The following is a 22,672-nucleotide window of genomic DNA, read 5'->3' as shown; positions in this document are numbered from 1 at the left end:
TTTACAAGCTTTCAGAATACGTTTTAGTATCAGTGCTCTTTTCCGCCGTTTTGTAAATTACCTCTTTTAGTAAACCAATATATAACCAGCAAAAGCAGCACAACTTGAATCTCCTCCATACTTGTTATTGTTGCAGACAGCATTGCGCAAAAATGATTACTGTCTGTCACTGACTGGGAGGAGCAGTCGTGCGCAGTCCTACATCACCGGACTAATTTGCCTAATCTTCAGACTTCAGTACTTTAGACAACAGTGGAAACGCAGACAGTAGCAGGTCTGGAGGAAAAAACAGTTCCTTTAAAAAAGTTCCTGTAAAAATGTTCCTGGTAGAAATTGTTCAAGGTAATTCGGTGGAAACGGGGCTAGAGAGAGCAGAAAGTGACTAGCACTCTGTAGAGAAGTTTGTCTCTTTAGAGCTACTGTAGAAACATGACTGCGCAAAATGGCGATTTCACTGTAAAGGGACCCGCGGTGTATGAAGATAGAAACGGCTTATTCTATGGTAATAAAAACATAACAGTTCATTATGTAAGATACTTTTTTATACTCCACTGAAAACATAGTTATGTATATTATATTGCATTTCTGTCAATAGATCCTCATAAAACTACACACTGAACCTTAGTAGCAGGCATTTCACGATTAGTTTATATGCATTCACTTATTTTTATACTTCTAATTTTGTGTATGAAAGGTTTATTTTCTTGTACAGCAGTTTTTTAGAATGTGTGATAAATAAATGATTGATAGAATGAATATATATATATATTTAGCAAACATTATATAAATACTTCAGTAAAAGCCTATCTATTACAACTTGTGTGAGGGATTTCTTGTAAATGTCAGTATTCCATTAGACAATAGCGTAAACACTGCAGTGTGCTTTCAGCAGTGTCCTAGAGAGAGGTCAGCCTGTCCTTCCAGCCACTCCAACATCGCCCCCTACTGGGCTTCAGGAGCATGTTGCTGTCGGACACCCGGTCAGTCTCACACTGAGCCTTTAACTGCTGTGATTAATAACCTACTGCAATGCTAAAACGGCCTCAATCTAAAGATTACAGCTCCGTGTCTGAATATTTAATAAATGGCGAAAGTACAAGAGATAGTAATTAAGCCCTCAGATGCTGACTCTTTCACAATCTCATGCATATTTCAAAACATTTAAACATCCCTTGGCTTTTACTAAAAAGAAAATAATGTGGCAGAATTGGAAGGCATGTTATGTGGATTTTTTGAGCTGCGTGTATAGAGTGTTTCTTCCTGCAGTTTTCCGAGACTGTGCCAAGGGGCATGCCATCTTTCATACTGGCAACAAGTGCATGCAAATGTATGGAAGAGAGAATATGTACTACAGACACCTCAGATCCCACGACCTTTCCAGTTCAATTCGCTGACCAGCATCCTCATTTACATAACAGAATGCAATCTGGGAAATGGGCGGAACAGACTTGGAGTAAAAGTGCTGAGTGAGTGAAATGAGCTGCATGCTAATCAAAATGATTAACTATAAGTCACAGTGACATGAGAGAACTCATACAGCATTACACTGGCCAACGGAAAGCAGTCGGGAAAATTCAAATACACAAACAAGCCAGCTATCACAAACAGACTTAGTGGTTTAAGGTTATCGATGTGATCAGATTTCTTTTTGGAAGTAATGAGAATGCTTTAGAAAACTTAAATACTTTAATGCGCTTTGAAGATCTTGACAGTTACAATCATCATCTTCACTGTTTCCCGTTTATGTTCCACTGTTTGGATTTGGAATGACATGGAAATTAGTATCGTTTTAATACTGCTCCTGCATGCAAAGCAGTATCACTTTTTATTTATTAATTTAAAGCTAAAAATTTAAAAGCCATTTTCTTTGTTATATACACTATTGTTCAGAAGTTTGGGATTGGCAATGCTTTTGAAAGTCTCTTTGCTCAAGGCTACATTTATTTCATGAAAAACTGTAAAAACTGAAATTTTGACATATCATTTAAAATAACCATTTTCTTTTTTAATATAATGGCACACTTTACTCCAGTCTTCAGTGCCATATGATCTAAATCATTCTTAATAAGCTTATTTGCTGCTCAAGAAACATTTCTCATTATTATCAATGTTAGTGAAACAGTTGTGCTGCTTAATATTTTTGTGAAACCATGATAGTTTCCATGATTCTTTATTGAATAGAAAGTTCAGTATTTATTTGGAATAGAAATCATAACATCATAAATTTTATGGTCACTTTTGATCAATTTAACGTGTCCTTGCTGAATAAAAGTATTATTTTCTTTAAAAAATAAAAATAAATACGTTTTTTTTTTCTTTTCGGAATTTACCGGCTTTTTTAATTAATTCTAGGTCTTTATGTGTAACTTTTCATTATTCAACAAATCAGTTGAATAATGATTTAATAATAAATGTAAAGATTTCATCTATTTTTTATAAACATAAAACAGAGAGCCTTTACATTGTAAGAGTCTAAGATTGGATCCTTATTCCAGTGATTATTATGTTTCTAGCATGTTATATCTTTGGCAACAGTTCTTCAAACCCCAATTGATGGAATGTGTATAGCTTTTCATTTCTTAAACAACCATGAAGGTCGACACATTATGGCCATATTCCAAGATGAATTTGCAGAGTCCAGAGTCCAGACCTTAAAAAAGTATTTGGGATGTGCTGGAGGAGACTTTACAGAGAGTTTAACACTTGCATTGTCAATAAAAGATCCTGACCAAAACTGATGCAGCTAAATATATGGAATATAATGGAAATACATATTGTGATGTTATTATTGGCCAGGCAGTGTTTCTTTCCAAAAAAAAAAAAAAAAATTATCAATATATAATTTGTTAATTTGATCAAAGAAATGCAATAATGCAACACAATAGAGATGTTTCAGAGGCATAATCTCACCGCGTTGAAGTTGTGGAAGAGCCCAACGCTGTGTGGCGGAGTTGCCTCCATTTGAAACTGTAGGAAAGGCTTCATATCCAGATGAGGCTGGAGGACAGTGGGCGTCCGCAGAAATGTAGGGACAGCCCCAGTTCGGTTGATGCTTCCTGCAGAGACAAGAAGAATGAAGTTAAAGGAGCCAAACTCACTAATTCTTACTTTAAACTTTTCAAATGAGCTTAAAATCCCGTCATCGGGTTAAATTGGGAGCATCAAGCCTGAATAAAGCGCTCAAATTTAGATTTTTATGCCATAGAGAGGTGAAACACGGAGGCTCAGAGGTGGCTGTGCTGACACATTTTTTTGTCAGCATAAAACTCATCAGAGAGATGTCAACCTTTGGTTATGAAACAGCCCCCTCTCTTTCTCCCTCTCTCTCTCTCTCTCTCTCTCTCTCTCTCTCTCTCTATCTCTCCCGCTCCCCCTTTCCCAATCCACATCACCGAGTCTCTGTTCCCTGTCAGCCTGTCTCCTCTTATCCTTTACAGCCCGCGCAACCTCTTGCATGAGACCGTGCGAGGACCCTCTCGTCAGAATTAAGCTTTAGCGAGCAGTTACTTTAAGCTGCTTAATTTCTGCTGCTGGATTTTCCTCGCCTCGAATTCCCTGCAGTCTTAAATCTGTTCCCTTCTATCTCTCTCCCTCTCGCTGCCTGTCTCCTTCTTAATCTAGGATGATTTTTTTTGCCCTTCTCCGCTTCTATTTCAAGTTTGCTCGTCAAGCCTCTACTCTCTCCTGATTTCTCCAGCACTTCCGAGCGCCGTTGAGAAGGTTTCTTCACGTAGAAGACGTCATTAGGCTGTGCTGCAGTCGAGACTGCTGTGGGCATACATGTCAGGATGAGCGGGGAGACGGAGGAGAAATAGAGATAGAACTGGAGAGATATGCTGCCTCAGCCTGGCCACAGCTGTTCCTCCTGCTCTCCTGCTGGAGCCTCAGGCCTGGACGAGCCTTGGCATCGTTAACTCAAATTAGGCATGCAAGACTCCTCACTGGCTGCACAGCACACAGGGAGATAAAGAGCGAGGGAGAGAAAGAGAAGAGCAGGAATAAGGAGGCAGACTGGTTGCAAGATTGCTGGTGAGAGAGAGAAAGTGCCAGTGGTCGCTTGTGGGCATTGCTGGTCCCTGATGCAGTGCTCAACTAAAGTCACATGACTTGCACTCTAAATACTCCCTTTTGCTGCAAACGGTTCTCTTCAAAAGTGCCGCAGTGTGCCTTAAAGGGATAGTTCACCTAAAAATGGAAATTATGTAATTTACTCATCCTCAGATGTTGTTTGTGTTTCATTGGACACAAAAAGAAGACATTTTCTTTAATTGTATAGTTACCAGGGGCTTTCAAGCTCCAAAAGGACATAAAAACACAATATGATAAGATTTCATAAGATTCCAAAAAGTGATCCATATGACTGTATTCCAAGCCTTCAAACGCCATGCAGACTGAAATGTTAGTCATTACTATTTTCTAATCCTTCACCTTCATCGATATTGGATTCAATATTGAAACAAGTGTGGTTATTTGTCCAATGAAGGATTAGAAAATAATATATATTATTTCCGTTTAAAAGTTAAGTGTAACTGTTTAATAAATTAATACTGGTTTAGCAAGACAATAAAGACATTTGTAATATCACAAAATATTTTAAATATTATACTTTATTATTAATATTACTAAATATTATACTTTTGAAATTTCATTAAAGGTGCACTATGCAACATTTCTGTCCACTAGAGGGCGCCTATTTAAAACAAAGGCATAGTTTGGTGATGTTACAGACTGTGGTGCAAATGTCAAACTCACGAAGGCGCAGGAGACTTGGAACAGGAATCTAAATACACAGGGCTAACAAGGTGATTGACATGACACAGGTGATAGACATTACTAATTAGGAAGACTAGGGAGAAACTAGGTCACGGGGGCTGAACTCAAAACACAAACAGACAGGTATACATGTAACAGATGACACCAAGTTTGAGCGCAGAATCTTGGGACGTGGATAGGACTCATGGCAGAAATCATGTTGATGGATGCGGTTATTAACGTCACTGTAGTATGAAGCAGAGCAGGACTGAGTGTTGTGGAGCTGAGCAAGGCCGCTGGAGCGATTGTTAATGAGATGAACAACACACAAAAACTATTTACGCTTTTCCGGTCATGTGTATGAGGTAACGCAGCTCTGTTTATCATATTAGATACATTTGAGTGTGTTTAAAATTATGTTATGACGTTACTCTGTGCGTTCGCTCAGCGGCTGCAAACTGCTAAGAGTAAAGAGTTTCTGCAGAATAAAACCGGAAACCGAGGGTAACACAGATATGATGCAATTGACAGGCGACTCCCTCAGACGTCCCGGGTCCTTGGTCAAAATAGCAATTTCTCACAATTTACAAATAGTTGGAAACATTTGGGATATAAGTACTCAACTGAACAAAATACACTGGCCAGTGGGTTTTGGATGTTTTACTGCAAAAATACTAGTGCACCTTTATTAATACCATGTATTTATTAAAAAATCCTGGTTATTTTAAAAAAAACTGTTTTTATTGGTAATAATAATAAGACGTTTCGGAGGATCATGTGACACTGAAGAGTTATGCTGAAAATTTAGCTTTGAGACCACAGGAATAAATAATGTTTTAAAATATGTTTAAAAATAGAAAACAGTTATTAAACTGTAATAATATTTCACAGTATTTATGTTTTTACTAACCGATAACATCTTTTTTTGTGTGTCATTTTTGGAGTTTGAAAACCACATTCAGTATGAATTACCATACATAACAACATAACTTAAATTTAAACGAACAATCCATTAAAGAGAAAATAGTTAGGCGACGTCTGAATGTCCAATTCCCCCTTCAGCCACGTAAACAAGACAGAAGACTAAGTTCTAATGTAAACCCCCACTTTGGCTGGCACTGTTTGCTTGTCTCTGCAATAGAGTGCTGACATAATTCAGGACATGTGTGACTGATCCAACGAGAGAAGACCCAAACCCGTTTAGTCCGCTCACATGCCAGCTGAGAAACGACACAGATTTGTTGACAACCAAGAGAGATGTCGAGAGAAACACAGAGGGGAGCAGAGCAAGTGTGTGGGGGACAGTTGTCCTTGCAGCAGAGTCAAAGTGTGTGACTAAACAACACGGCCAGCATGCATAAATCAGGTTCAGTCTGCTTCCTGCCCCTAGTGTATAATTACCTCATTAAATTAAAGAACACTTTCAGGGCCCAGCTCACACTGTAAATCACCGTGACAGGGTAAGTGCATGTGAGCGCGTGTGTGTGTCATGCGTTTATGTAGGATAAAAAGGGGAATAAGAGTTTATACTTACTGTTCAGATAACGTATGGCGCTAGAACGCGTCTTAAACCTGCACAATGACAACTAGGATCAATGGATTCAAACGAGCACGTTGATTGGACACTGCAACACTACAAGATCATCTGCTGACAGACAAAGTGTCTTGATGATAATGCCAGCGGTCTTAAAAGCCTCATCAAGCCCATGTGGCGCACGAGGAGATGTTGTTCTGCCACTGTATCTGAGTCTGATTCTCCTAACAAGCTGCGGGAACCTGATCGGGCTGGAGCAGGGGGGGCGGAGGACGGGGCTTTGGTTGTCGTTTAAAGCCAGTGACATGCTAGGAATCCTGCAACACACACCGGGGCCATAATCACCCGTTTAAAGATCCTGCGGCAAGGGGGCAGCCAGGGACCGAAGGACGAACGCGCACAGGGATGAGGGCGCTGCTGTGAAAGGAATCTTTGGGAAGAGGATTTGGGAGAGAATGATCCAGGGTTGTGTGTGGATACGGGAGAAGTGCTGTAGAAAGAGTGGGGGAGGAGGGGTTTATAAATAGAGAGAAGGGCACAGGAAGATCAAAGGCGAGGGGAAGCGATTCAACAAACTCAAATAATTCTGAGCCTGTTTGGGCCTGATAAATGGAATCTCGGGCGTGCCTGTCGCTCTCTAATACTGAAGCTTGGCAATCCTATTTCTTACCCCATGCGTTTAACATTTTCTGAGGGCTGGCGTAATTGTGAGGAGCGTGGGGGAAGATAAGGATGAAATGGTTTGGAGATAAGGAATAATCATGATGAGGTCAAGGCTGACACAGCCACGAAAGGAAAAGAGGGAAGATTTCTGCGATGGCTGAAAAATAAAAAGATGGTACGGTTAAAAACAAGGCACTGAGCTGTATCTCATTAGCTGGCTGGTCACCTTCAAACTGCGAGGTCAGTAGTTTAATTGGTTGCATTGGAGCAGAAATCAGTGACGTGTTTTCTTCAGGTGTGGAGAGGAATCCCCAGTTCTGGCCTCAGACTACTCCCTTGAGCAACATTATTGCAAATTTCAATGCATACAGTACGCAGAGAGTACAAATTGCTGTCATTATTGTGCTGGCACTCTATAATTTTTACACTCATCATTTTGCACCCTTTCTACACTCTAAAAATAATTTGTTGGCTCAACAACAACCACAACAAATAAAAAAATGAAAATATGCTGAGTTATGACAACTTTGAGTGAATTTATGTTCAATCAACAAGCTACATTGAGTTTGAAGAACTTAATAATTTTGTAAAGTCGATTACAGTTAATTTCAGTTCAAATCAACAGCTATCATAACACATACACTGTAAAAAAAAAAAATGGTTTTTGTTGGTTTAACTCAAAAAGCCTTAAAATTTTGAGTTTATTGAAATAAAAAATTTAAGTTTTCCAATGAAGGAAATTTGTTTAATAAATAGAAACTCAAAATATTATTGTATCTGAACCACATAAAAATTTGATAAATCATGAAAATAGCACAATTTGGCATGTTTCACTGCGTCATCAGAAATAAAACACACACAATTACCCAATATGCTTACAAAATCTTTTAATAATATTTTAATAAAGGTTGTCGAATCTCAAAAAATGTTCATTGTATTAACTCAAAATTTGAATTTCAATGAACTTAAAATTTTAAGGCAACCAAGTAACTTTTTTCTAAATATTTTTTTTTTACAGTGTACTAACATAACTTACTCAACATGTATATTTAATGAACAAGTACACTGAAAAAAAAGGAAAACACTTTACATAATTTACAATTGTCAAATTTACATAATCTTATTATTTGCGATCTACCTAACAAAATTGTGTTTCAAAATGTAATTCTCTCAAATGTGCAATCTACTAGATTACATTATTTGGGGTTAATTGAACCAATCAAGTGCAAGATGATTTTTTGCTGAAACTAGTTCCCAGCATCCTTTGCTTGGGACTTGACGAGAAGAGTAAAATTATTGAACTTAAGGGTTGTTTTGTGTTTTTTGGGGGGCAAAATTAGATAAGGGGGAGACTTTATATTGTTTTATTATGTTGGAATAATTAGAACCATTTAAATTATACTATGCCATAGTGGAGAAGAGCGGAGCGATTGCTTAGGCTGTGGACTGAGACAGCACTTGTCATTAAAGAGCATTTCATATCACTTGAAATGTTTATTATGTGCTATTGCTGACTAACAGAATGAAAGCTAAATAGTACAGTCTTATAAATTCATCAGTGAAGTGACCCCAAAAATATACAAAAACAAAATAAGCTTGTGATTTGATAAGCTTGTCTCAAGCCCCACTGTGCACAACACTGTTTCACTGTTTCATCATTTTGAGACTACTCACATAAAAATTACTTGATTCCATGATGTTGAAGTTATGTGAACAAATTATGTTTGTTTAACTTAATTGATTCATGTGGAACTGATGTACATGATTAAATCATGTAAATCCAACACTTTTATTACTTGTCACTGGCATTACAGCGCAGTCGTTGCTTAATAGTGTCAATGTAGTGTTTACCTTCATTTATACCATGGTCTGTTTAAATACTCGATTCCGATTGGCTGAAAGGTGTGCAGTAAAACCGTTTAATGACCTAGAGGCAACCACCCTGCGCTTCGCATCGGGCAGTTCTTCGCCTCTACGCCGTGCATTGGATTATCACTAACGTATACTCTTCAGCACAATGGTAACCCCAAAAACTTTGAACACTACAGAAACTCTTTTAAATGTCAAACATAACAGCATTAAACAAATAAATTAACACTTATTTCAAAATTTATTCCCCTTATCCATTCCTATAAAAGCATTCTGGGAACTAGAAATCCACTGCCTAATTTCCTTAAAGGGTTACTTCAGCGATTAACTTTGTATCAGTAGAAACCCCTTGTATTAGTTTGTATCTAATTTAAGTTTTTTGCAGCTTAACAGGTAAAAATTGTGGTGGGTCCCCTGAATTACTTTTTAGTGATAGAGAGATGAGAAACAAGTAAAATAATTAAAATTAAAATAATAATAATAACAACATGCATGGATTGTTTTTATATACATTTTACATTCAATTGTATTAAGACACCCAATTTGTTGAAAAAAATATAATAATTATTATTATTCTTGTAAACATTCCAATCGTGTCAAAATAGTTGCAAACCCAAATTAAGCTAATAATGCTAATTCATTAATAATAATAATAATAATAATAAAATTATATTTATTAATAATTAAAATAATAAAAATAATAATAAAAAGAGTTGCAAATTAAACCCAAAATAAGATAACAACAACAATAAATTATTATTATTACATTTGAAATTGAACTCTTAGGAGAGCTAAACAAATGTAACTCTGCATAAACTAGAAAACAAAACAAGGCAAAATGACTTGATTAAAATGACTCAAATATCTATTTTGTATCCTGTTCCCAGAAAGTGTCATATACTTATTTTCTCTCTTCTCTTCACTGTTCCCTTCTGTACGTTCAGGTAAAACAAGTGGAACATGAGTGAAGGAGGGATGCAATGAATGCAACAGTACGAAATGAGAGAAAGGGTAAAAGAAAGGGATGAAAGGATGGCTGGCTTTGGATGAACACAGATGTCCCCTGGCAAGCAGCAGTGGTCCTGAACAAATTCGAGTGAGTAAGAGAAAAAGAGAGGGAGAGAGCAGGCAAGCAAAGGGAGGAGTGAAAGCCAGGTCCCTCAGAGCCCCTCACTGAGCACCTGTCGTGCAGATGATCCAGAGAAGAGTGAGATTGGAGCAAATGCAGATTAATGAGATGAGAGATGCGGAGCGATGTTTAGTCCCCTCTGAATCCACTGCTCTCTGTCTGTCTGTCTCTCACCAGCTCTATGTACTTTATTCCTGGCCATCCTGATGAGCTTTAGAACGGCATTCAGTGCTGATGAGTAACTAACTAAAAGTAGACCTCAGGTTTCACACCCATCACATGATCTCGAAAGCCAAATCATTTCTCAAAATGACTATTGTATGTACACTTCAAAAATAGAACAAAATAACATCCTCTTCAAGGACACAAAACAGCAGCTGGAATTTGTCTATTATTTAATTGATATTCTATTTAGTTCCACTGGTGGCACAGACGGCAAAAAAAAAAAAAAAAACATGATCCAGTTAACATTTTTATTATGTAAAAAACGTCACAGATCTGCACTGCCTATTCCAGGACTGAATGTTCTGTGTATTTATTGCTTGTATTACAGCAGAAAGGTGCCATCTCCTTCAACCATCAAATGAAAGCTGTAAGTAGGAACAGTTAGGGTATATTAGATGAGGTACTCAGCATGGGACAAAGACTCTTTGTACTTTTTCATTATTTTGCTTTTGAATCTCGGATGTTTTAATTAAAGCACGCCATTACAGAACGGCACAGTGTGTTTGCAAATCATGATTATGTGTGTCTGCAGCTTTTTAGACACAGTTTTGTGTTACATTTACATTTGTTTGAGAATAGGTGTGTGCAGTGAATTTTGTTAATATTGCCAGTGACAGTTTAATCGTGCACTGCTGACGCCTGTGCATTTTCGTGCCGAGGAGAGATTTAATTAGCTGAAATCTAAGAAGGCCAGACAAGATCCGGTGATAAGGTCAAGGTTTGTCTTCAACTGTCTACAGTTGTAAATTCGAAGGAAAACAATCAAATCAGTTCTCCAACTGAAATTCATCAGAACTCATCACTTTTGCTGATCGAAAAAAATTCATTTCTTTATTTTCATTCATCTGTATGCTGACAGACCTGTCCGGTCGGGGATCAGGGGATATGTCAGTCCTGTCCTCAGCTGTGACCAATGCAGCAGAAATGGCTCATTCATTTAACCAATTTAGGTCCAATTACTGTGACGGCAGCATAACGCTGCTCGCTATTCCAGTCCTGTCTCAGAACGGCAGAAAAAGACAGCCTGCCCCCCATCTGACCGCCAACGCAATTCACCGTGAAAAACCAACCTCAGAATAGAAGACACAACCCCAATCTTATAAAGCTAAATCAATGTAACACATGGTCGCTATCAGCTTATTTCACTGAAATAAAATGAGCGTAGAAATTTTGCTAGTAAATTTTCCTGTAAAAATTTTGCTAGTAAAGGCTTTCCTGTAGCTCAACCAGTAGAGCGTGGCGCTAGCAACGCCAAGGTCATGGGTTCGATTCCCAGGGAAAGCAAGAACTGACAATAATGCAAAATGTGTACCTTGAATGCAATGTAAGTCGCTTTGGATAAAAGCGTCTGCCAAATGCATAAATGTAAATGTAAATTTCACAAATAGAAGAAACAGCACAGTAGCACATTGAATTAAATCTGAAATTTTGAAGTAGTAGGACTGAAAGGGTAAAACACAGTACAATATTTGTTTTATTTACAACTTTAAAAAAGATTATTTCGGTAATGTTCTATCATTTAAAGCAAATATGCAGGAAGTAATGCAAGGACTAATGAGTAGTACTTCATTAACACTTAAAAACTAGTAATAAGTAATATTGAATTTAGGAGATAGTTCCTTGTTAAGTAATCAATAATTACTGAATGAGATTAGCCTCAAAATGGAAGTTTCTGCAATTTGGGAAGCCACTGTAACTCTTTTATTCATATATCACGTTGTCACGTTGTCTAACTTTCAGAGGCGGATGCCTGGTGTTTTGGGAACGCAATCGTGCGAGGCAGTTCTGGGAGGTCATTTTGATGACAGACTTTGGCTCAGGCATTTCAGAATGATCAATGAAATTGATCCACTGGTCAGTAGTTATCCAATCACATCCCTGTTGAGTGTTTTTTGTTGTGCTTCGAGGGATTTAATCTGTAAATGTGTTTGCATCGTAGTTTATGCATATATCTTCTCATCGGATAAAAATATTATTTGCCTCAATTGAGCTTTTTTATGTGTATTTTTTAGAATTTAGATTTTTCATCCAGCTTTAATATCCCAAAGTTCACATACAAATAGGTGGATGGAAACAGCTTAATTGTGACAAATAAAATTTAAAAAAAGCATATCTGTCGGTTGCTTGGACCATTTCAATAAAAGTTGCTTACTTATTCAGTCAGATTTTATAGCTGGAACTGTTCATTTTTGAAACATTTTCTTTTCTTTTAAACATTTAATACACCCTTAATCCAGTGAGCGCCTGGGTTACCAGCTGCCTCTCTAACCCACTGGCTCGATTTCTTCACTCAGACTCGGCACATGAAAGTGGCTCGAGGTCTGTAGAGAGAGCTACTCATTAAGATTCTCATTTAATTAGAATGAACACACTTCTCGACACTGCTGCACTTCGCCTGGCTTCCTTCAGCCTAAACTCAAGTGTTTCAACAAATATAGAGAAGAAACATATATGCGTAAAGCTTACCAAAAAAACAGATTTAGAGTCCAGTGTCTACAGAATAATAAATAAAAGCCAATGATATTGTCTAGAAATTGAATATTAGCATACTGCTTATAGTGTACTGAGCAGAAGATAGTATACTGCCTACTATTTGCTTAAAATATCATGTGAAACATAATGCTAAATGTTTTATTCATACAGTCCAATGTATAACGCAGAAGCAACGGAATGAGACAAGACTGTACAAGATCACTGTGTTCAGAATGGAATGCTAGTGTGCTGTTTATTGCGTACTGTGAAGTACATGCTGTATTTTGCCTACGGTTTGTTAAGAATAACATATGAAACTGCATATAACATCACTTGCTTAATGTCAATAGTCCAGCATATAAGGTAAAAGCAACAAACAATGAACAAGTCAAGGCTGTACAAGAACATGTGTAGAGTGGTATAGTACATGCCATGCTGTATAGACTGTCATTGCCTAAAAATAGTGTTAAAGTTGTAGTGTGTAAAACAGTACAAGTTTGAAATGTACAGTCCAATGTATAAAATATAAGCAAAGCAATGAGAAGAAATAATGAGCAGGACAACATACAAGATCTTTGGCTGTGTCTGGAATCATGAAATATTAATGGAAAATTAAAACATTAAAATGTAAAGATTATATACAGTACTAAACCTGCAACTTTCAATTAAATTATTTAATGAACAACAGATAATAGGTTATTTGATTTGATTACGAATTGATAAAATCGAAGTTGATGGAAAGTCAAGTTGCATTGTGGAATATAATATTCTTTGCTTAGTATGCTTTTTTTATGTTCTGAATGTTGGTCTGGGGGTTTATACCATTTGAGGCCATTCGTTTTTATATATATATTTTTGAAATAAGTCTCTTATGATCATTTATTAGATTAAAAATACAGTAAAAATAGTATTATGTGAAATAATATTACAATGTACAGCCAGTACTCCAGTCTTCAGTGTCACATGATCCTTCAGAAATCAATATAATATTCTGATTTGGTGCTAAAGAATCATTTATTATATTATCAATGGTGAAAACAGTTGTGTTGCTTAACAATAATAAAAAATCGTATTAAACCCAAACCTTTAATAAGAAATTCATATACTGGGCGCAATATACGTGCATGCTGCATACAACAGAAACAGTATAAGCGTGGTAGTGTGACATTCCAAACATAACCTATGAGTGTATGACTGTCTCAGCCCTTTAAATGACCCATGTTAAAAGCAGAACATCTCCGCTGTCACCAGAATCGTCTGGCTATATTGCTATATTTGGCCACAAGGAGGTGCTACTGTGACCTTGCTTGCTGACCCTTTCCGCAGATATCAAACAGGATATAAATCCCTTTTATCCTTATTTCACAGCTCTTAATCAATTAGCCTCCCCTTCTCTATCTTTAGGCCCTGCAGTATCAACCCCTCCCAAAGAGATTCAGAAGTTTCGCAGGGAGATCAAAACTTTTTCCCAACTGCATCCCTAACTGCATGTGCTCAGCACTTTGAAGCCTCGGATCCTGACCATCATGTCTTGCTATATGAATATGAGCCACGTCTGCGGTCCGTGTGTGTGCGTGCTGAGAGTGAGGCGAACAAAGAGATGATTGACTGTGATAAGCCTCCAAGACGCTACAGCGGGCGGCTGGTATGAGCCCCAGCATGTCTGACATTAATCCCACACATCATACCCACACAAACATACATAAACACACATTCACGACAGCGCACTTCCACTACACGGTACTCTATCTTGACTGTTTCAACAGAGAAACAGAAAAAAGGTTACGGGAGAAAAGTGTGAAGCAGCTAAACCAATTGTTTTTGTGTGAGGAAGAGAGACAAAGAGAAGTAAACAAATAAAGAACGTGTGTACTGTCAGACCTGTGATTTGTCACCACAAATTATACGCCTATGGGAGCTGCACCGTCATAATGGCCCAAATGATATTTATGGGTGCTATAATTTCAGGATTTTACATTGATTTACTCCAACCTGAATTATATACTGGGTTACAGTGTGTGCACATATTTAGGAGGTCACCATATCAGTTCAAATCCAGCCACTGACTAAATTAGATTAAAAGAAAGCGGGTGTTAAATGAGCTTGTGTTGAACAGGGATCCATCTGATTTAAGCGCTTCTTTAAATGGACACAGACAAACTAGACTTGCACACCAAGCAGTGCAGCTCTCCTCACTTCTTAAACCCAGAGTCAAGTTTGCATGTGACACCGCAGAAAAACACTAGCCATATCCCATTATTAACTAAGGTATACTTAAAAAAAACTACGCCTACTTTGTAGCTTGAAAAGCTAGTTTTAAGTAGCTAACCAGTTTAAAAAACAATGGTAGCTTGATTATTAGTCAATAAAATACCTGTTAGCTAAAAGGCACCAATAGCTAAATATTTAGGATATCTTTTTGATTTTCAGATCGTTCATTCAGTTCTGGTGAGATTCAGCAAATAGAAAAATGGGAAACATACAAATTCATAGGCTATTCATACACTGTAAAAAATTTTGGTTGGTTTTTGTTGGTTTAACTTAAAAAAGTAAGTAACCTGGTTGCCCTAAAAATTTTAGTTTATTGAAATTAAAAATTTGAGTTGATACAATGAAGGAAATTTGTTTAATAAATGGAAACTCAAAATATTTTTGTATCTGAATCACATAAAAAATAGCACATATGAAAATAGCACTATTTGGCTGTTTCGCTGCATCATCAGAAATAAAACACACAATTACCCAATATGCTTACAAAATCTTCAAATAATATTTTAATAAAGTTTGTCGAATCTCAAAAAATTGTCATTGTATTAACTCAAATTTTTTAATTTCAATGAACTCAAAATTTTAAGGCAACCAGGTAACTTTTTTTCTAAATAATTTTTTACAGTGTAGGGTATGCTACCATTCAAAAGTTATCAAACAAAAGTTTAATGCATTCGGTTGACAGTTAAAAAAATGATATTTTAAATAAATACTATACTTTTCATTTAATCGAAAAAACCTTAAAAACTTTGTTTCCACTAAAATATTAAGCATCACTGTTTTCAACATTGATAATGTTTCTTAAGCATCAAATATTAGAATGATTTTTGAAGGATCATGTGACACTGAAGACTGGAGTAATGATGCTAAAAAATCAGAATTTTAGATATATATTCAGTAAAAAATTATTTTAAAATATTACTGTTCTTTATTTTTGATTAAATAAATACAGCCTTATTTATTGAAAGATATCAAAAGATATCATAAACTTCAACGGTAGTTTAGAAAGAGTTTAAAAACTGTGATGAATAGCAGTGTTTAACTAACTATTTTGTACCGAAAAAAGACAAAGTGCCAAAAGAACTGCAGTGACCAAAATTAAGTGATACATTTTTGTAGGTCATAGTTTAACTGAACCATCCAAATGAACTACACTGAAATATGAATATTATGAAGAAGAGAAAGTGTGCTTGATTATTGCCTCATGCAAAACTGTGTGTGCTACCCGACAAGCCAGACCCACATCAAGATGTTTGGTCTGGAAACTCACCATTGACAGGGCTCAATCCGAGGGGCGGGATAAACGGTTGTCTTTCAAACTCTCTCTGCACTGCAATTGTATAGCGCTACAACCAACCAGAGCAACGAAGGTGAAGTGGAGCTAGTTAATGATTAAACTTTCACCGTATCCTGTCGGCAAAACTACGAACACATCTTCCCTTTTTAAGATTGACTTCAGTGCCGTTCTTTGTCTCTTTTTTCAGAGAAAAGCTCAACTTCAAGTCTTCCAGAGTCGCCGTCAAAGCCGATGCGAAAGAGTTCTCCAGCCGTTCTCCAGTTTCTGTGTTTACTAGAAGCACGCAAGCGCAACTTGGCCGTCATTATGTTAAGTTCCGCCCACCGACTCTATACACGATGTGATTGGCCTGACCAGAGTTTGGTTTTTCCAGCTCAGACGTGTATTGAGAGTTGCTAGACGATACTCGCGGCAGATTAGATTTGCTGCCGCTAGGGTGCGTCTAGATTTCTAGGCTATGTGTGTGCAAAACAATGCGACAAAACAGAGATTGCATCACACTAACACTGCTATTCCAAAAAGGAGCTTGTGTAAAGCTAAACGTTTTTGGAAAAATCTGAGCTATTGTTAAAATGTATGTTACTAACATCCTCAGCACTTGCTGTGTCATAACTGTCAGGTAATTTTCCTCAGTACTCACACAAACAAACAGATATAGCCGCACAGCCTATTTTCAGTCAGGAAGGTTTCCAGTGGCTAAATTAGGGTGAAGTAATGACAGGCAACACGTGTGTAATGACACCCCGTTGAGATCATAGACGACCAAAGACGAAAAGCCCCAGAACGGACCATGCTTTGATCTTATAAGCAGGTGAATCAAGGCTGTGAGGCTTTAATTACCCGTCTGTCTCTCATGGAAAAGTGCTGAGTCTGTCTGTAGAGTTACAGGCCAGATGCAGTCGTGCTGAGAGTACCTTTGCTCCGCTCTGAAACTGATTAAAGTTGGAGAGAAGTTCACAGGTACATTCTGTCTTCATCTCCCCCTGTCAGCGGCCCCGTGTTATACCTCCCCCTCACAGCACAGGGCTCCGTGCACGTGTCCCAGACACAGAAGCAGATTCACACCCTAATCCTCTGATAAATCTGGTCTTGGCTCCACTGTGGGGCCCAAGGGTGGTTCCTCCCTACAGCAGGACGGCTCGTGGGAGATGGGTTCTGCCACTCAAGACATGCTTCCTCATCAAGTCCAGACAGGGACCAGCTAGAATATTGGCCATCGACCATCATCAAGTATGACTAAGGTTGCTCATAAGAAAAAATAGTGAAAATAAATGAACAAAACTAAAAAGTTATTTGCAAATGGCACATTTGCTCAGGCAGTTTAAAACACAAGTTTGACAGTTAATATAGTATTTTAGTATATATATATATATATATATACTAGGGATGCCACAATTCTCAATATAATATTGAATGATTCGGTACGGCATTCATGGTTCAACATGGGCTGGTGAATTGCGTTTTTTTTCTTTCGGTTTTGCATTTAAATCATTATTTATATTTCTCCTCATTTAAAATATTTCTCTCTGTTTATTTCAGCTCTGTTTGAGTAAGCCTGTGAGTCTACGTGCTGATATGAGCAAATATCCAATCATATGCACGTTCAGCCACGTTTTAAAGCCTTGCAGGGAAAACATTTCATTCGCGTTTTACATGTACTGAGCGTGCGCGCCTGTCCAACACGCTATTACTGGACTAAGTAGTCTTACTGCGCTAATAGGCTACTGTCAAATACACACAAGGTTAAAGGTATGTATGTAAAACTATTACATACGTAAAACTGTACTGACAAACTGTATGTAAGAAATATATTTCAATTAATCATAAAATGGCCCTGATATGTCACTAGAAATCATGTTAATTTCAAATACTTCTATCACTGACAACAGCAGTCCGTCCAGGATATTGTCATTTAAAAGTTGTTGTTGCAGCCCTCAACTGATGTTGATGTTGACATGTTGTGTTTTGACCTGAAGCTCCACCCTCCACCAATCTATCTACCAATCACAAAGTCAGTAGTGTTTCTGCATCCGGGTTGCCAGATCTGCTCTAGTTACCACAGCTGCAGCTACAAACGTTCCTGCTGGATCCTGGCAACCTCGAGTCAGAGGGAGGCGGAGAGGGGATAGTGATTGCAGTACTAGTTTTGGCCACACTCTTAGAATACACTTCCTTTAACTTATAAACACAGTCGGTAATGTCTAAAGTAAAAGTAAAATCGAGTGTGTCTGGATCAGATGCGAGCAGGTCTTAGCAGCGCAGTGATTTGAACACTCTAAAATTATGTTAATAAAACAACAAAAGACAAAGAGAAAATCACTCACTGCTCTTGAATAAAGTAATAATACAGTAGCTTTTAATCAATGTATATTGTATATTGAAGACTATATGTAGTTTTAATTTTAGCCTTTAGCATTTATTCATTCAAATTCATATTAAATGCTACTGTACAGCTCTGAGCTGCCACTGTAAATCTATATATTTATCCTATATATATATATTTTATATTATACAATACACTAGGAATGTGTACAAGTTTTTTTTAAGTAAAGTTAAGTTTATGTAAGGTTCTTCAAGAGTTTTAAGTAAAATAAAGAAAGAGTATTACTAATACCTTTCTGTTCCTGCATGTCGCTTAAGAATAGAAAAAAGAAGAAGCAAAAAAACTAACCGAACTGAAAACCGTGGTTAAAAACCGAGGTATATGAACCGTGGATTAACTGTATTGTTGCATCCCTATATTGTATACACATGCACAAACATATATATATATATATATATATATATATATATATATATATATATATATATATATATATATATATATATATATAAACTATGAACAAAATTGTGTAAAGTAAATACAAAATAATTATTATAAATTTATTATTTTATAATTAACATAAGAATAAAATTGGCATTAAAAGGAACTAAAAAAAATATTAGATTACTTAAATATTAGAAAATATGTACAATTATTTTAAATTCTAAAATAATAAGTATAAAATGTATAACTGATTTTTGTTTTTTTATTAAAAATGAACTACAAAAATACTACTCACTTAAATATTTAACAATATTTAAAATATTAAGAAAACAGATTTAAACAGAAAATATTTATAATATATTTAAAAAAATTCTAAATTAGCAATAATTAACTATTCTAATTTTAACATTAGTTTAACACACTAAATACATCTGACTCATGATGATTCATACACCAAATCCATTCATAGTGGCTATTGTGGCGTATTATTGCGTACTGCTGTGGGTAACTCATCTATCTCAGATGTTTTCATCAAGGGAATGATTGCTTTGCTTAGAAAAACAAATAGATGTATTGAGGTCAGTGCTTACTAAAGAAACCTGCTTATTACTAGAAGAAAACCAACCGCTAAACAGACAGAAGCACCGAGAGACCAGAAAAACAAGTACTTGCTAATAAGAAAAGATCGCATACTGTACATGCTGCTGCATAAGGCAAAAATATGCATGTGTGTGAGAGTACCAAATGTACCAAATGCACTCAAATGCATTCCTATCAGGCACAAAGCGCTGTGGCGCTGACAGATATCCCATAAGGACATCGCTGATTCACTTTACATTAGCTTTCATTAATCTCTCACCCATTCCTCTCCACCTTTTATACCCCCTTTATTTTTCCTTGAGTTTCTATAATTTTCTTCCTATTGTTATAAATCGCCCATGTTTGGCTAAGGGCCAGCTTGACTGGCAAGATGATCCGTTCTTATCCATCTGTAATCTATGAGAATGTTCCTGGCTGTAGGGCAAACCGGAGTCTTTGATAGATGGTAAGATGGCGTGAAGTGCTCTGGGTGATTTTGAAAAGGGGATGTACGTTAGAGAGAAAGAGAGATGGGAGGGGGCAGCTAATGATCTAATGCACCTTTTATCCATATCCTCATTGCCAATTACAGAAACGACACGCTTCCCGGTTACTTCTGAGTTCAACCATTTGATCCTTAATCAGTCTCAAGAGTCTTTGCTCTGACCCTCTGAATAATGCGGTTATCTTTAATCTGGCCCTGTGCCCTGAAAGTGCAATAACCGTTTTATTTGTAGAGCACTGCAGTTTTGACCGAATGCCGTGGAACGTGGCCACTCCCTTGTTTTATTCCCTTTCTCCACCTGCTTGAACTTCCCCTGCAGCAGTTTCCCATCTATCCTCTCTCAATCCATCTATAACCTTCCTCAGCTCATACCCCCCCCCCCATCCCCCACCCCCTTATTAAAAGTCTGGGGTGCACGCCCAGGTAAAACAATGGTCGTCCTGTCTATCTTACCCTTGTTCTCAAAGCCTACTGCCCTCAGGTATGAAATTCTATCACTCAGCACAAATGGCTGGATTAGGCCAAATTCATCTACGGGGGAGTGGAGAGAGAGGGCTGGGAGATTCCTGCACAGATAAGATGGAGGAACATGGGTAAGATGATCCACCACTGGCCATTTTATTAGCAGTTCCCAGAGGCCTCCACATAAGCCACTGTTTCTTTAAAAAGAAAAACTGCAGAATGGGTTTTGATACGTCACAGAACATGAATAATGGAAGAGGGTTTGCAGAGCACAGGAAGGTTCATATCTATAGAGTGGTTTTGTGTTTTTAGTGGCATGATAAACGAGTGCATCTAGCGCTCCATCCATGTACCATTAACGCCACCAGTCCAATCTCTTTAAGTGCTCTGAGCTCTTTGAATGTGACGTTAGTAGTGTATGTTCTCAGGAGTCTGACTGCCCTTAACTTTGTCCTTAACTTCTAGGTGGCTGTTTACTGTTCCAAGTCAAAAGGATCCTTTATTTCTTAACCACACAAACGTTACAGAGAAAAATTATTTCCATGATCCTTTAGAAATCATTCTAAAATGCTGATTTGGTTCGGAAGAAACATTTCTTATTATTATCAAAGTCAAAAACATATTTTTGTAGAAACCACAATACATATTTTTTAGGGGGGGGGGGGGGGTTAAATGCTATTTCATGCATACTGAGCTTTTTACACTGTTAAAGACTTGTATTCCCATCCTAAACATAGACAAAGTTTCAAAAACTAATGTTGGACGTTTGATGGAGTATTTCTGTGTTAAAAATACTCCTTCCGGTTTCTCACAAGTTTCGGAGAGTTTTTTTCGAGGATGGCTCGGCTTGACGTTGACAGAGCGGAAGGTCCTTGTATGGGCCGTACGGGCTCTTCTCCCGGTAGGGTGCGCGCGTGTGACTAGAGTGAGAGAGGAAATGCACGCCCATAAACACTCGCTCAGGTGCAGATCCACTCGTCCGTGAACACTTATGTCGTTTATAGTCCGCGCTGCGCTCCACTTTATTATTATGGGTGACATCAAGCAACTTCAACGCTTCAGCACAGCATTCCGGGAAGGCAGCGCTGCATTTGAACCGATTTGAACGTACAAATGACGGGAAGCTTCACAACATCGCTTCAGTCGCGTCACAAAGTGGATTTCCACGGTCACTGCTGTTGCAGGACTTCACCAAATCATACCAAAGAAGTGTGTTTTTGACGGAGCGGTCCCAGCGATAAAGGTTCACAGTCCTGCTTTGGAAGCAGTCGGTGAGTAAAACTGCTTCAAATGTCTGTGCTGTTGGCTATCGTCGCGTAAGTAAACATCATTAAACGACACGATCGCGTGCTTCATCATTCAAATGCGCTAACGTTACTCCATTGTTGTTCTATGTATAACGTTACACTAGTCTGACGTGCAAAACCGTTTTGCTTGCTACCGTTTAGTCGCATACAATAATCCATAAACCGAATCATGTCCTCATAAACTGCGAGTAAACACACACAATTGACAGGCCACTAAATACAGTACATTCCACAGAGACGGACGTCCTGCTGTTGCTGTTTCTCCTGTTCAATTTTTTTCAGCCTCCGGATCTGATTCTGGATCGATATCCATGGGTTTCTCCACGCTTGAGGACGTCACCGCTTTGCGCACTCATCATTCTTTAGCTCCGCCCACATGATACGCCTCCAGGCGCTTGTTTTTTTCCGAAAGACTCGGTACAGCCCATATTTCTTACATAAATATAATAAAACTAAAGACTTTTTGGAGATATGAAGGATGCAATACTACTCTATAGGTACTCCAGATTGACATGAGATTGACTGAAAATGAGTGTTTCACCCCCCCTTTAAGCTTGATAAATAGAAGTTTCAAAAGAACAGCGTATATTGGTGTGTCCGAGACATAAGTAATAATTTTTTTACTCATAGAATGCACCACTAATTAGGTAAGTTTTACCTATTCACTACTCGTGATCTGGACTATTATTTTAAAATGAAAAACATCTTTTTTTGTGAGTTCACTTTTTAAAATACTTTATTTATGGTGTAATGTTGCTGTTTGAGCATAAACAACATCTGCAAAGTTACAACGCTCAAAGTTCAATGCAAAGGGAGATATTTTCTTTTACAGAAATACATTTT

At 37.5% G+C, this 22,672-nt stretch overlaps 1 protein-coding gene and 1 non-coding gene across 3 annotated transcripts in view; one reads left to right on the top strand and one right to left on the bottom strand.

Moving 5' to 3' along the window:
- The window catches only part of znf385a (zinc finger protein 385A), a 115,221-nt gene that overhangs the window by 34,233 nt on the left and 58,316 nt on the right, over positions 1 to 22,672 (bottom strand). For both annotated transcript variants that reach the window (XM_067446003.1, XM_067446004.1), the window contains exon 2: positions 2,911 to 3,056. In XM_067446003.1, the coding sequence (XP_067302104.1) occupies positions 2,911 to 3,056 (146 nt within the window). The remainder of the gene's footprint in view (positions 1 to 2,910; positions 3,057 to 22,672) is intronic.
- trnaa-agc (transfer RNA alanine (anticodon AGC)) lies at positions 11,382 to 11,456 on the top strand. The gene has a single exon. It is a non-coding gene; the product is annotated as a tRNA-Ala (tRNA).

Source organism: Pseudorasbora parva, chromosome 6 (assembly GCF_024679245.1).
Source record: "Pseudorasbora parva isolate DD20220531a chromosome 6, ASM2467924v1, whole genome shotgun sequence".
NCBI classification, from domain to species: domain Eukaryota; kingdom Metazoa; phylum Chordata; class Actinopteri; order Cypriniformes; family Gobionidae; genus Pseudorasbora; species Pseudorasbora parva.
The sequence above is the reverse complement of the archived record's forward strand: the minus strand, read 5'-3'. Positions and strand labels throughout refer to the sequence as shown.